General features: G+C 46.0%; 1 protein-coding gene across 1 annotated transcript in view; it reads right to left on the minus strand.

Annotated features, from left to right (window-relative positions):
* The window catches only part of LOC135898587 (A disintegrin and metalloproteinase with thrombospondin motifs like), a 28730-nt gene extending 16560 nt beyond the window's left edge, over nt 1–12170 (minus strand). Inside the window, exons 1-3 of the mRNA XM_070522881.1 lie at nt 12045–12170; nt 4358–4407; nt 1154–1262 (exon numbers count right to left, since the gene is read on the minus strand). Coding sequence (XP_070378982.1) covers nt 1154–1262; nt 4358–4400 — 152 coding nt within the window. The 5' untranslated portion in view covers nt 4401–4407; nt 12045–12170. The remainder of the gene's footprint in view (nt 1–1153; nt 1263–4357; nt 4408–12044) is intronic.
* Nucleotides 12171–17040: the final 4870 nt, after the last annotated feature.

Consider the following 17040-nt stretch of genomic DNA (forward strand, 5'->3'; position numbering starts at 1 on the left):
CATGACGCGCCGCTTCAGATGAGCTGATCCAGGAATGACGGAGGAGTGACGTCATCTGGCGCGTGGGGTAAAGGCGAAGCTCTTTGCTGGTCTCATGCGGAGCCCACCGAAGAGGGTTGCCGACTTCTTGTCCGAGGCCGTGACCAAGGAAAAGTTGCTTCTGCGTTCGTTCAACCTGTATGAGCGGCAAGTTAACAGAATGTCAACTGCTTACATTGTTGCGACCATCGGAACCGACAGTGACTCTCTGCGAGAGCTCATCCGCTCTGCATTGCGTGGAGAGTTGCAAAAGGCAGGCGTCACACCAGCACCGCACCCTACGATAAGCTCCCTTACAAGCGTTATCGAGTACGAGCTGCACCAGAGCCTCCCTGATACCTATTGAATACCGCCGAGGGACCGACGCGGAAGCCTTAAGGCACCCGGCTTCCTCTGCGCCACTGTTCCTTCGTGCTCCTCCTACGGTGTCACTTCAGTTGGCGCAGCCGATATCGTACTGAGACGCTTGGTACACGCCGCCGCCCTTTGCTGATGCCGCTAAAGTTTCCCATCATCCGGAGCAACTGGTCCACTACATGAACGATGGATGCGCGTCCCCTGGGAAGTCGGGTGTTTGACGCACCCGATCGCCCACCTCTGAGCTTTCACTGCGGTGAAGCTGACAACCTGTACCACCAGTGCCCAGAACGGCGCCTTCGACTTGACGACCGTGGCGATAAGGGTAGAAAATGAAGCGGGAGATAGTCCCTAGTTGATTCAAACCTATGTAAAACAAAAATTGATTCTGTTAATATTTCAAAACTTTTTCAAATTAAGTTATTCCAATTACACTGCGTACTGAAAGTTACCAATTGTGCATAAAACTACACACTATAAAAATGCGTCGCTTTATTGAGGCATAAAAATTGTCTGCTCGTGTTTTACTTCGAGCCGCCACTTGAGGCCACCCCAACAAGAACTGCCGGACCATTCATTAATAACGTTTCTTTTCTTCTTCTTCTTCTCCTGTTTTCTCGAAGTAAGTCACTCTGAATAATCAGCACAAATTGCGAAGCCAGGGAGCACAATTCCCGAAAAAAGATATTCCTCAAAAGGTGAAGTAACTGCAGGTAAGAGACAAAAGTTATCCAATAGCAAGTCTCATAAAACTTACCTATGTCCTAGTTCATGAACAGCAGCTAAAAGGCCAGAACCATGATGATCATTGTCCGCAACAAGAACAACATTCTTCTTTGTGCACGCTGCTTTTCTAACAGTTACTCCTGTTTGGAAAACATGAAACCAATATTTACATTTTAAAGACAGGCGTTTGTCAATTCTGTCCTGTGAGATGTGGGCTGAAAATTATTACATGTTGTTTATCAGTCGTTGTGGATGCTTCTTTTACACATATGCGGCTTTCACACTCGGGAAGTATAAGATTTCGCCTGCAGAGTTTTGTTCTTTCCTCATGCTTAACTCTGCCTTGTTTTCAGAATGGTACCATTCTCAGGATGCAATTCAATCTCCGAATCTCAACAGTATCCTTGCACACCAACTGGCTGGCTAATGTCACTGGCAAAGTGCCGCTGTGTTTTGCCACAGGGTATGGACCATACAATATGCGCCCACCTTCAATGAAGCTCACTGACGCCAGATTGGGCAGGGGGCATGCGCCGCCCTTCGTAATATTCACCGTGACGAATAAAAATGTCATCATTTAGCGCACATCCATGGTTAGATAGTTCTAACCGCATTGACCCTTAAAAGGCACATCAGCATATTGTTCATCTAACGAAGCCATGTGACACACCAAGAGGAAAGAAAATATGAGTATGTGCCTTTAAATACCACTTTATTTAGTTAACTGCCCAACCCTGGTCCTCACAATAACGTCGACCATCAGCTTCTGGTTAGAATTTCGGTGACGAAGCCAGCAGGCTTCATCGACCTATTCTTTGTCCAAGTGGAGCTCATGTTCCCACCACTGTGAAAATTGCTTGCTTTGTTTGCACGAGCTATCATTTTTCATGCGCATAGATGTATATTTCAAGAATACACGTAGACCTTGTCAAAGTGTTTTTGCGATTAGATATCTTGGTGGCAGTGTACAATGACACTTCACGAAATTCCTGAGTGGCCAACTCTGAACACTGGGGCACGATTTCCGTGTACTACATCAGACGTACTACCCTTCGTAGGCCTTACGAGTTCCGGGAGACAAATGATTTTAGCGAATATTATTTTCCGTTGCTCTTTCCATATTGCGGTAGGCTCTTGTTTCGCCTTGTTTTAATAAAAGGAAACTAAGGTGTCCCCCAAGATGTAGTTGGACATCTTCCATTGTGCACAGCAGGCCGTTCCTGGAACTTCTAAGACACGATCACTTTCTGTTTCGTTCTTCTCTGCGTTTGCTCAGAATACAAATACATTCATAGCACTGATATAGATTTACACATGCCAGCCAATAATGGGGCGATTAATAAGTGTTACCATTCTTTGAAGCAGTGAATGACTCCAATTGGTTGAGCTGTCGTGGTACATGGTTTTGCTGTGTCAATACTTCAAGGAATTTTGTGATATCTTATCAGAAATAAAGACGAATTGTTCTAAGGTCAGCACCCCTGTTTAAAACTGGGCCAAGGGCTTCTTTCAAATGCTATACAGAGCAATCAGCATGAGGGCATAAAATTTTATTTCCGCGTGACAGCTCGCAGTTTATTGGGACGTCATGTTAAACTGCACTATCGCCGGTGCCATACTTCTTTTTCTATCAGTTTTCACGTGATAGTTTAGACAATGTACAAAATGTGCGTTTTTCTGCCAGCTTCGTGATTTCTCAACTTAAGTTTTAAAGTTTTGACTTTGCAGGGCAAGTGCCAAGGTCGTTTTGACATACACTACGTGAGATAGCCATGGATACATATGAATGTCTACCACATAGTCGCAAAAGAGGTGACAACTCGTCTTTCTCTAGTTTATGCCCATAAAATATCCGTGTAGAACACAATCGTCATGTAGCAAGATCACGTCGAACCGCGGACGTATACATCATGCCTTTGGTTCCATATGATCATTTTAGACGAGTTCGCCGGCGGGCTGCTGTCGTAGCGTTCAAGTACGCTCGCAACATACACACAAAACTGCTAACTTTACATGAACACGCTAGTTCACCTAGTAATGGTTTGAGAAGCCTCATCAATTCCGCAATGTCAGGTACCCGCAAATTGCTTCGCACAACATAAATTCCCAAGTTGCATGGAATCTGTCCGATATTATATAATAGATTTAACATACAATAAATGGAGAGGGTCTATCCCAAAGTTTAAATGATGTTGTATGTGAATTCAAGGAAACACACACAAATCTCCTAAGAAAATCAAACACACATTTCCACCGAACTGTATGCGTTTGTGAGCTTCTTGTAGCTACAAAAATGTTGCCTCTACCTAGCCGTGAACAAAATACTTTTCCGAGACATGTCGAGGAGAACATGGGCACAGCAAAAGAAAGATTTTTTTTTCCAAACTTCTTACCCCTTCACTCAAGTAGGTATGATGCAGCTGACAAAAATGCAGACCCTTAAACGTCTAAGTAATCAACACACAAGAAAACATTCCTTTGGCTGAATCTGTTGATAGATCAACACCTTCACGTAATAATCATTTCTGTAGGCCATGCAAAATTGAACTTCGATGAAACCGAAGAGCTACAGTTTTTTTTTTGGTTTCAGAACCAAAGCTGTGGTCATCGTGTCCACGCCTTCACTGGACAGCAGGATAGCGTCCGCAGTTGCGTCGACGCCAGTCGCTGCGCGGCCGTTATCACTGACCGGGCCGGCAGGAGCACAATGCGCATGGCGTATTGAACGGTATCAACGGCAAAGGCGATGCACCAATTGTCAAGCCGGCGTAGTATGACAACATCAGCCGGACATCGGTGTGGCCGCCGGAAGATGACAATGTCATGATCCTCTCCAATTACTTTTGGCATTATGGGCATGCGGATTCCCATGCAGGCGTAAGTAGGAACAAGTGCCATTTCTTAACTAAAGCATTTGCAAATTATCTATTCTTTATGACTAATAGTAGTTGCATTTAGTTCTCAGTGGGTATAAAAATGTTGAGAATGTGCTTGCCAAAACATTTTTATCAGGTTTCCGTTTTATCCAAGGAATTTACATTTCTGTCCCAGCTTTTCGTAACACTGTTGCAGGTGTCACTAACACAGAAAAATTATCCCTACTGAGCTGATGTTCAACCGCCATGATCTAATTGATACTTATGTGTTCTTACTATAAAAGCCAATCTTACACTTTCTTCACAAAGTATACAATCATGATCCACTTAACATCGCGAAGTAGAAGTGCAAATCATACCTAATGCAGTTGCGCGGCGGTGACCAGGAAGCTGACGAAACATTTTCCTTCTGCAATGAGAGAACGCACGCAAGCAAGAATTTTCAAAAATGTGACCCTGTCAACGCCGCAAATACCATCGCTGTAAGTGTGAGAAAAAAATTATGAAACTATCCTGTATTTCTCTAAATCCAGTTTTGCAGAAACATAAATTCAGTCGGTGAAGTGTCCGTGTATATTTATATCCTAATCAACTTTCATTTTTCGTTACAATTACTGCATGATAATTCATATTTCTGACTTCTGCATTAGTGTTAGTTACTTAGCATCGGCGCTCAATAGCGCATTCTGATACGCGCCTCAGCCTAGTATCAGGCACTTTTAGCGGTGCTTTACTGTTATATTATTAGCATTTGCATAACCTGTTCGAGGTAAGAGGCAGTGTTCATGGCGGTACTTTTGATGCAGTGCCAGCCACAGTATTGCCCTTTACGTATTTAGGTTCTCGATCCCGCATATGTGAACTATCACGGTGCTGTATCACGGTATCAACATCTGACATTCTTATCCTGGTTGTATTGTATTGTAGCAGTGACGATGAAGAAAGCATCAATACTTTGAGTGACCAAAGTAGCGCTTTATTTACCACTCTGCACCTCATAAAACGAATATGTTTCCGCATGGACGGTGCTGGTACCGACGTATGCCGAAAGCTTGTTAGTGCTTTGCTGACATCCCGAGCGATATATGGAGCGCGCTGTTATGACCTGCTTGCTCGGCACTGGACACAGCTAGAGGTACTCCACAGATCAGCTCTCCGTGTTATCACTGGGCTCCCGAAACACACACGCGTCGAGGAGCTACATCGCTATGCGAAGTTGCCTACCCTCCGTGCAACCATCGAAGCATCGAAGGCAGGACACGAGGAACGCCTGAAGCACACCAGACAAGGCAGGACTCTACTGGCCTACATGGGAAAGGATATATCAACTTTGCCACAACTGCCATCCGACATCTCACCGTGGGATGACATTGCTGTCGTCGACACTACACCAACGCCCCGAAACATGGGTGCCCAACATGTGCACCGCCGAGCAGCATTTGCTGCGCGTCATGTGCAGACAGTGGCAGACGCACCGCCAAGTCATGAACAAGTGTACACTGACGCAGCTTTCGACCCACGCACCAGCGAAGGAGCAGTCGCCTACCACGTAGTGGGTTCTTGTGAGACACATTCTACCTTTACAACTGCTGATGCTGACGACCCAACGGACCTTGAACTCCGCGCAATAGTCTGGGCATTAGATAGAGTTTCAAGCACCACGCAAGCAAAACACATCGATATATACACCGACTCTCAGTATGCGCTGCACGCCTGCAAGTCGCGCCACACATCATCATCGGTAGTACTCCTCGTCAAGCAGGCCTTCAGGCGTGCGGAGGCCCACGGGGTCACTGCAACACTTCATTGGATCCCTGGTCACCAGGGCATCGAGGGAAATGAGAGAGCCCACGAGGCGGCGCGCGCCCTTCTTTCCAACCGCGTCGTCTCCCGGGATCCTTCAGAAGCCCTCACAACCAGCACAAGCAACACGACAAATGGAGCCCCGTATGACCCAGACAGAGCTCTGAGAGCGGCAGCCAACCGACGCAAGAGGGAACTCCGTGCGAGTGTGCCCTCAGACCCAGACCCACTTCCAGCGGGTCTTCCCAGGTCGTGGCAGGTGTTGTTGCATAGGCTCCGTTCCGGCTTCGTCCTCACACCGGATGTGCTGCAGCGGTGGCGACAGTACCGGCCACGCCGGGAAAGACGCCCTCCATCTCCGTCTCCCAACTCCCTTCCATCGCAGGAACCCGGCCATCCCACAGCCTCCGCGGACCAAGAAGCGCTCCAGACGCCACACAGGTGCCCTGACTGCGACATGGCTACACGGCCATCCGCAGCCCATCTGTTTTGGGAGTGCCAGCGACACGCTCAACAGCGGGACCACCACTTGAGGGCGGTGCGAGTGTCGTCCTACGAGGAGTGGATTAGACCGGCAACTGGCTCGATGGATTCCGACAGGGCCATTCTGGACTCACTTTTGGCTTTCGCCAAGGACGCGCAGCTTCTAGGACGGCTCTGAGTACGCCTCCCCCCTCCCCTTCCTATTCCCCATTATAGGCCTTCGCGCCATCCCTTAATAAATACATTTTGTCATCATCATCATTGGGCGAATCTGTGCCCTCAAAACAGGCTACATTTAGCAACGACAGCGATGAGCACAACCGGCGATCGACGTAAAAGATCTTCCGGTGAAGCGCGTCGGCTTTTACATATGAGTCATCGAAGGTTTTAGAGTAATCGCTAGTGCCCGCATGTCTTCCAGAAATTTCTACACAATTCGCGTCGCACATGCAATCAGATTACCCAAGCTTTGGTGACAAACGACAGTAGATAAAACCAAAATCTGGAATATTGGTGTAGTTTGGAATCAGGATTCGCTGGTTATATTGCCTTGTCAGCACATCGAGCGTTGTTTTCATGCTTGTGACCTCGGAAGCAAATTTAGCAATGGTCTTGAGCGGGTTGCGTATCAATCCCACTAAGAGCTCTTGGTTGACATCCCTAATGAACAAGGGAACTTTTTCCTCCTCTTGCATGCCGCGGTTGGCGTGTATGAACAGACGAGTCATCTCCCCCGTGAAAATCGCTAAGTTCTCTTTGGGCAAATGCACTCGGGCTTCTAGCAGAGCTTCGGCCCTTTCCTTGCGCAAGACGCTCGTAAAGGTCCTCAGGAAGCCGTTACGGAACAGGTCCTATGTTCTCAGGGTCGACTCCCTGTTCTCAAACCAAGTTCTGTCAGCGTCTTCATAGGCAAAGTTACGTGCCATAGCTTGTCGTCGGAGTTCCAACTGTTCGCAGTAGCGATTATTTCGTACGTCTCCAGCTGAACTTCTAGGTCTTTAGCCGATTATTCAAGGAAGATCGGTGGCTCTCTGGGCCTTTTCAGCACGATGGGGGACGCTGGGACTGCCATTATGGTTGTAGCCTTGGCCACAATCTTATACGTTCTCTACTCTAGCCTGTGTTGTTGTAGGTGCTTTAGCCTGCCTCTTGCACAATGGTCTGGGACGTCGTTGATGTTGATGTCCGAGCTCTGATCACGGCTGGTCGCGGCCATCCGGTGCAAGGATGCAAAGCAGCTCAACCAGATGTGACGTAGAGGTGACGGAAAGAACACAGCTGCAAAAGTGTGAATGACGAAACTAGCGTTTTATTCAGTGAACATGTGCCCTCAGAAACAGGCTCGACTCAAAGAACAGCCATAGCGGCGAACAAAGTCGGGGATAGCCGAAAATATGATCTCTCGGTCAAGCACGTTGGCTTTTATGTGAGAGAACTTTTAAATGCCGCTTTTATATTCGTTTTATGCACGTCATCGAAGGTTCCAGAGTAATCGCTGGTGCCCGCGTGTCTTCCAGAAAGTTCTACACAATTCGCGTCACACACGCAGTCATATTACACAAGCTTCGGTGACAACGAAACAGCAGATATAACCATCGATAACATTCTAGCAAGTTTGGATACATGCGGACGCATTCTGCGCTGAGCGATAACATTTGTTAGACGGTGAAAAGCGGTCACCCGAAAAACATGGAGAAGCACACGTGTCATTATGACGTACCATTTAAAAAATTAATTATGGGGTTTTACGTGCCAAAACCACTTTCTGATTATGAGGCACGCCGTAGTGGAGGACTCCGGAAATTTCTACCACCTGGGGTTCTTTAACGTGCACCTAAATCTAAGCACACGGGTGTTTTCGCATTTTGCCCCCATCGAAATGCGGCCGCCGTGGTCGGGATTCGATCCCGCGACCTCGTGCTCAGCAGCCCAACACCATAGCCACTGAGCAACCACGGCGGGTTTATGACGTACCATCGTGGATGGGGTCGACCGCCTCCATTTGAAAAGCTTCTACCATGAATTGTGGTACCGTACTGTCAACCACAAAAGTTTACGAACCACGAGATCTCGTAAAACGTTACATTTCCGAGAAGCTTGTTAAATTAGCCAGTAAAATTGAACAGCAACTGTTATTCGCATTTACTAGCAGCGGCAGGAAACGCGAACACTAGACATCGTTTTCTGGCTGCGTATGTATTCAATTTTCCTCAGAAACCGTGGCCTCTAAAATTTCGCGGGCGACGGTACATGCCATCCACTACGGCGCGCGCCAGCACGCTACCCGCAAGCACTGCGTTACTGCGGTGCCGCCCTGTGCTAGTGGCGTGCTACGTAGATTTTTCGCGCTTTTGAGTTTCTCATCTTTCCAATGGAGTCAGGCTGAAACATGCATTCAGAGCACTCTCTGGTTGCGGGTGCCTTGAAAGTCTTGCATTTACTATACAAGGCAGCCTCTTACTGAAGTTGGATTTACGTAACCTCCCCCCCCCTTCCCTCTCTTCTTATGTAGGACTTCTGGGCTTTGAGCTTCCCTCTTTGTTTTAAGACAATGTTTCCTTTCTCGCAAGCAATTGGCTTGTTTTGCAGAATTGAAAATAGGATTGCAAACAAAGTAAAATATATGTAGCATACAGACAAAAGAAAATCAACAAGAAACGAAGGATAAATTCGTTATTACAAATAAAAAGAACTAGACACAAGAAAGCGAAATCCTAAAATCCACATTGTTTTTTGGCTTACACAAAACAAAGGGGAATAACATGTGCACAATACATTCAGCGTAAACAGCCTACAGTTGCACATCTGAAACGAAAACAGAATAAACAAGAAAACAATATCATAGCAATAAAACTTTATTCGACGTAGAAGAAAGATGTACCTGCTGCTGCATTTGTAACTGAGTGACTCATATTAGTATGATTAGTCTGATCTGGGTCCCACGTACTTGACATGTAGCCAAGCTTTGATGAACTTGGGTGCAGAAAATTTACAATCGTTATTTTCAATGTGCAAACGCCATTTAGAATATCGAAGGTTTTGCCATGCCTTAAATAGTATACGCTCAATCTCTGTACACCACATGGAATTGTACATGTAAAAAAGAACACTTCAGCGACAATACCGACATGCGACCTGTGTGCTGGAAATAATGAATCGTGGGTTAGGAATTGGAAAAAACTCTTGGTGCTTAGGTTTGTAGACCTTATTTTCATTTACCAAACGCAGCACCGCTCTGTTAAATATATATACCCTGTTTATATAAACCTGGAAGTTTGTGTGCCATGCCGCATTGTACAGGGTGTTATATTGCGGTTAGCATTTAGGAAAACTTCACGCACTTTCATGAACCTTTATTTTGGGTGATCAGTTTGTTTTACGGAAAGAAGACAAGCTATGGCAGATAGCATAATTTTTGTCCTTCAGCTGCTGTAATCGAAGACGCAAAGATGACTAGAGAGAGAAATTGAAACACATGTTAATCAAATTAGTAAAATTTACTATCCTCCCTAATTAATTACTTTAGAGCATTGTGACCCATTGCACACTGAAGACTGATAATGCCTTTCAGCAGCATTCGTTCATGGATACAGTCATTTGACATTTGATTTTATAAATAACTTTTTATCCAACTATACAAAATTGGGCGCCACAGCTTGCGCGCGTAACAGCTTTGAATCTGCGTAACTGTTCGAATGATTTGCATTGCACGACATGAATAGAAATTAACTGGCCATTTACGCTGAGAGATGGTGCTAGCGACGTAGACCAGATCTAACGTAAACACAAGTTATATCGACGTTGCCGATAGCTTTGGTACTGGATGAAAAAAAAGGAAGAAAGCCTTGCCTCTTGCTGCGTCAAACGGGCTGCAATGGCAGCTAACGTGACTGCTGTTTTTGCATTTGTGGTCGCTTGGCTCACCCGAATGCCACTGCCTGTCGAGGATGGGCCTAGTCGTCTTCCACGGGCCACTGCATTGTTGGCGCGCTCTTGAAGTCGAGCCCCGGGAACATAGCTCGACCGGTGGATCCGCAGCGGATCACACTGTTATCAATGCACGGGGCAGTCGGCCACTTACTTCTTTTATCCAGCGTTCGTGCGCATACTAAACAGCGGTCACCACGCACATCAAACTACCCTGCACGAACTGCAGGGTAGTTTGATGCTCCACCACCTGAAGAGGGCGCCACTCTACCGCAATCGCTCGGCTTTGGACCAGCGGACGGCTAGGGCGAGGCCGTTGAGTTGATCTGTACGCGCTTCCTCACAGATATAGGGGTGGAAAGACAGATTTAAGATAAGCGCCAGCCACCTAGTTTATACTGGGTGTCCCAGCTATCATTCGCCAAAATTTAAATACATGCAATTGCCCCATTGCTGGACAAAAGCAAGGTATTGTTGCTTTCCGTTTCTTCGATATACTGAGCTAATTTTTTGCATTCAGCCCCATTACATAATTGGCCTTAATTATTCTTTGAGCTTCTCAAATATTACGATTTTATTAAACGTTCAGGCGAGAACATTCTACAGCAATATTAAAAACTCCCGATACAGCTTTCTGTTGCTCAGTACGTGCTCCTTGAAAATGTTTCCTTAGTGTGGAAGAAACCCGTGACTACAGGTAAAACTGCTGCGCGACTGGCCACTTGAGGCACTTTGTGCTCGAGGCATGCCTTCTTACGTCTCACAGTAATTACTGAAAGCGTTGTTTTGTATATAAAAAGTACTCTAAAGAGTGGTAGTAATAGTAGTAGTAGTGACTAGTAGCGCATACAGCCACTGAAAAATTTCGTCATATTGCCCATAGTAGTGCAATATATGGTTACGCGCAGTGCACTACCTTGTAACAGACGTAGAAGACTGAAGTGCTGATCACGTGTTAGAACCGAAGTTTCCTGAGAATTGCAAACGTGGCTGTTGAATATGGCTAAATGTGATGCGTCTGTACACTGTAAGCGAAGTTAAACCGGGCAGTGACTAGCGTGAATGACACAGTTTCACAGAAGCTATGCATTGCTCCTTCTAGTGGCGGTGTCATAAAAACATCGCAATGTAAGCATGCGTGAAATCTAAATTGGACGGCCAGAAAGCACCAAGGTAAAGGTTTTCGTGTTTTGGTTTCTTTCTTAGCTATCCATAATAGGTTACAGGAACAAGAGTCTGAAGCATCACTCGCCGTGGTTGTTTAGTGGCTACGGTGTTGGGAGGCTAAGCATGATGTCGGACGATCGAATCCCAGCCACGGCGGCCGCATTTCGATGGCGGCGAAATCCGAAATCATTCGTGTACTTAGATCTAGGTGCACGTTAAAGAACTACAGATGCTCCAAATTATTCTAGACCCCCCCCCCCCCCCCCCACTACGGCATGCCTCATAATCAGATCGAGGTTTTCGGCACGTAAAATCAGTTTCCTTCTTATTGTCTAAAGCATAACTTTTTTTTTACATTAGGAAAGAAAAGAGACGAAATATTTTACATGCATTAGGATGGTTTTCAACAAAAAGTATTCTTCATATCCGGTGATTCAACGCGTATCAAATGACTCACGCTCTATAATAAAAATATATAGTGCGGATTCATACAAGACAACATCTAATGGTTCTTCTCTCTGCAAAACAACTGTGCGCACATAGCCGTTACTTTCCGATGCAGTCTAAAGCCGCGTGAAGCAGCGAATTGATGTTTGCGGTTTGCTTCGACACAGAATTCTGGATGTGCAGGCAAAATTCCACGGTGGGAAAGAAGTGTTCACTTACCCCGTAAATACTACCACCACATCAACTTCGGTGTTTATTTTTTCTTCTGCAACATATTTATGAAGGTTTTGTAAAGTTTCCTTGCAATTGACCTGGCCGTTATCCGACAACCTAATGTAGCGTTCGTTTTCCTGAAAGTTTAATTCTGATGAGTAACCGTCTTGCGAGTTTACAATTTTTACGTTGTATATTTACCGCCTCAGTAGCTCTGAATCCTTTGACTATGACGCACCCGGGAGGTTGTAGCTGCTGCAGAATTTTAGACGCCTGCAAGAATGAATAATCAGATAAGTCATGCCTGTAACCCTAAAGTTAATGAACGAAAACCTTGCGTGTAGATTTACTTTCTCACTGTTTTTAAACATTATGCGGCTTTTTTGACAATATGCGCATCTGCCCTCATACCAGGGTGCTTAAATAATTTCTATTTTAACTGCAGAAATTTTACGTGCAACCTTCCTGACATGACTACCATTCACAGAACCACGTTAACAAAAGCGATACTTGTTTCTGTCTTAGAAACAAGTAAGACTTTTCTTGGCACCTGCGTGCTGGTGTTGCGTGGATGAAGATTTTCCATTTCACAAACTTTACTCCACCTAGCGGGCTTCGATCCACTCAAGTGATTTGCCATGAACGTGTACTGTATTGCATTACTTAATCTATGAACTCGCAAAATGACTGCTTCAAGCAAGTTTGGAGCAGGCGTTTCTCGAGCACCTAAGTGATGCGAAAACCTCAGACCATACCGAAGCTTTGCAGAGGCACTGCGTCTTTAGTTGCATGTATGCCACGTACGCAGTTGGACCCATCGCTTTCCCAGATAGAGCATCGCGACTTCTATGACTGGTATGTAAGGCAGCAGGCATCCCTATCTCAATACCTCATACCTATACAGCAGTCCAAGCGTGGAATTCCACACCATGTACTCCTGCTCGACGTAGCCATCAACCAGCCCCTGTAGTCGCGCGGCGAAGCGCTGTAAGATAACCACAAGATTTAAGATATGGCCCAGTTCAATGTCAAACGCTCGGCCTCATTCCTGCGGCGCATAGCATAAACTGACATAGATGACACCCAAGCCTGGAATTCTCCTCATTCTTCGACACCAGTGCCTCAGCCGACGATACTTCCATAGGTCGCCCCACCATGACACGCAGTGAGGTGCCGACTTGGCCCCAGTATTGGATTCTCTTTTTTGACTCGGAGGACATGACACCCCCCGTCCATGTCGCAAAACGTGATCCTACCGTGAGTGCAGCTCTTCACACGGAGGCGCACAACACTTTGCCTCCTGCGACACCAGAGCTGTTGATCGAAAGTTGGGCCAGAAAAGCCGCTGACAAGCCACAAAAACGTCACTCACAGTCGTCCGATGTTCATCTCATCCTGCCGACTGCTGAGACCTGTACTGACACATCCACCGTCAGCCTCTGCTGCGGCTTGCTGTAACTTGAGCAGCCTCTGTTACCGTGTGGCTGTCGCTCTGCTAAGAGCGACCACTACTCGACGATGAAATCACGCTTCCATTACCCCTGCTTGTCGCCAACGGCGCTCTGTGGCCCACCCCATTGATTTTGCGATCATAATTGGATCCGAAAACCAAACTTCAAAGGCGACGTTGTTACACGTTATATCACACCGCCTCCTACGATTACCACAATGCCGACAAAGAAGACCTTCTCTAGTCGGCTTGACAGACGCGCTTAAGATTTCTGCAAGCATCCACCATATCCACATTACACTTTCCATATTGTTATCGTTCATCACCATGAACGGCATCTTCCTGACCTACCAAATTGCTCCAGTCTTGATCCGTTCAGCGATTGTAACTGACTATGCGATCATCAATACCTGAGCATTCGGCTGGCATGCAGTAAGATGTGTCGAACGGCACAGCACCTGCACGTGCGCTGGTGATTATCGACGGTAGTGATTTCAGCCTTGAATCAACACACGGAAACAACGTGTTGCCATGGTTGAAACAAGGTATGTATGAGGCGTGTGCGGCAGAATGACTCCTCTCTCGTGCTTCTAGAATATTCTGTGTCATCTACTGCAGCCACCATAAGGCCTGCGCTTGGATTGCAAAATACATGCGTGCAGATGCGTCATGCGGTAACAGGGCTCGCTTCTCGTTCATCTTTCTTCACACACTGCGCCATGTTGTGGTAGCGCAGAGAAATCCGCGCGTGGACTCCGAGACGAGAAGCTCGGCCCGCCGGTACTTGTAACACCCAGAACTGTGGCCTGGTTAGCCGCGCAAAGGCATGTACTCCACGACGTAAACCAACGAGACAGTCATTGAAGAGCTGCACATCGCCAGCACATTCACGATGTAGCTCGGTAAACAGTTCGCATAAAAGTTCTTCATTGAAACGCGGCACACATCCAGGGCACTTGTACCTCTTCGTGCTAAAGTTTCCGGTTGCCGTGCTTTAAGATCCCTTCTGTAGTAGGTTCTCTACCGCTCGGCACCACAAACATTTTAGGAATCTTTTTCGTCATTAAAGACCGGCGCATTCCCAGAGGCAATACTTTGTTTAACAAATTTGTGTCAATGACGTTCACTGAAGGGCGGCGCACGCCATTTGGCCCATACTGAATGAAGCAAGTTGCCATCAAAGAGGTCCATTAAAGACTGGCACAGACTGATGGCCCAGTATTCGAAGTCGTCGTGAGAGATTCATGGAACAGCGCTACCTGCACAGTCCCGAGTCTACAATGGCCCACGTATTCCCTCAGCACAGCAGCGAAATGCGCTAAAGATTCGGCCAAGAAAGGAGCAGTGAGTCAGGTAACTAGTATATAGGCTAGAAACATACATACATACATACATACATACATACATACATACATACATACATACATACATGCATACATACATACATACATGCATGCATGCATGCATGCATGCATACATACATACATACATACATACATACATACATACATACATACATACATACATACATACATACATACATACATACATACATACATACATACATGCATACATACATACATGCATGCATGCATGCATGCATGCATGCATACATACATACATACATACATACATACATACATACATACATACATACATACATACATACATACATACATACATACATACATACATACATACATACATACATACATACATACATACATACATACATACATACATACATACATACATACATACATACATACATACATACATACATACATACATACATACATACATACATACATACATACATACATACATACATACATACATACATACATACACTGAGTCGACTACTGACGACTCAGTGTGTGCATTGGAAAGCTGCGTCTAGTTGCAGCAGTGCTGCAGTATAGGAACCTGGCTGCATTTCGACCAGCGGATTTCGCGATAGGCAATCTTGGCTATCGGAATGTTCTATTAAAGATACCTTTAATATTTCTCCCCTTTGATCGATACCAATGAGCCAACTTCACATGCGTTCCTCAAATGCACTGCGTATGTGGCGCTATTGAATTAACGTCTTTCACGCCAACACACTGGAGCGCTGAACTACGAATGCAGAGAGTATGTGCCACTCTGCAGTGAACCTCTCGACCACATGGCTCACTGAGTGTGTGCCACGAACCACTGGATTTACAGTGAGCGCTCACACTCACCTGCACACCAGGCATCATGTCTCAAGGGCAACATTCGGACTTCCTGCCATCGCCACAAGATGGGGCAGGGCGTACAAAAAAATGAGGGAGAGGATCCCGTCTACCGTATGATGCATATCACAGCGCATGCACTGGCGCGTCATCCATTGGTCAGGCAACGCGCAGGCTTCACGGCGACGCTGCTACATGACACCGAGGGTTCATAGGGAAGCCCTAGGGAGAAGCCCGCTTGCAGTACATGCTTTATATATAACGTACTTCAACTGCGGCAATAGGTTGTATAACTATATTGCTTTAAGGCTATGGGCATTACCGTCGACAGTAATCGTGAGGTGAGCAGTGTCGGATTTTCTTCAACTGCGTTCGCCCTAACCGCGGATCAACGACGCCAGCGGTAGCGCAAGTCCACTTGCTCAGAACAAATACCACTTCAGTTCCGAACAAGCAAGCTTGTTTGTCGGGCTACACTTAGGCTCAAATTTGAAGTCCATTGGAAGTCCCGGCCCCAATCAGCTGTAGTGTATTCCTTTACATCATGCCTACAGTGGTTAGGCTCTTTCTCCGGCCTTACCATGGTATTCCACTGACTGTCCTAGGGCTAGACTACCGCAAATCTGAGCCACTACAAAAGAAGGCGTGTTATTTGCATCCTCGGACGCTTATAAGGGAGAGTTGTTGCTTTAGAATGCAACATCGGGCGCCCATAATGTTTATTATATTTGAAATAGCAGCGTTGCTGACCTTTGTCCCTGGTGAAAGTAGGAAGAAGAAAACGTGCGCTTTGCCTACTGGCCTTTTGAGCAAACTCGTTGGCGTATTTCTCGACGGTCTTTCCGTAGCGTTTAAGACGATTTGCGAGCGCACTGTCAACTACGACGTACGCCTCTATTGTGAATCTTGCCGTGTCTTCTCTGGATTCTGTAAAGAATGAAAAATGCCATTGTGCGCATACAACAAAATATTTTCCTGTGAAAGAAATTGAATATTTTACTCCCACGTCTCGAAATGTAGTTTAGATCCGTAAGTTTTTTACTGCCTTTCTAATAATTTTAATTCCTTGCAACACTGCTTAAGTTCCACTGCCGTTCAATGAAACGCATTTGGTAGCCAGCGGTATCTTTCGCTATCTTTAGTGCCGTCATCGTGGTAAGTTATTGCGGCTGCACCTCTCATAAGCGCTAACAAGCTCAACAGAATACTGTTCTATCGAAACAACAAGTTAAGGAGCCTATTACAATGAGAAAAACGGTTGAATAGGACCAAGAAATGAAAGCATTTGTGGAATGAAAGAAGTGTGAAGATTTCTGACATGTAGATGTTTTCTGGT

This window comes from Dermacentor albipictus, chromosome 8 (genome assembly GCF_038994185.2).
Source record: "Dermacentor albipictus isolate Rhodes 1998 colony chromosome 8, USDA_Dalb.pri_finalv2, whole genome shotgun sequence".
NCBI lineage: Eukaryota > Metazoa > Arthropoda > Arachnida > Ixodida > Ixodidae > Dermacentor > Dermacentor albipictus.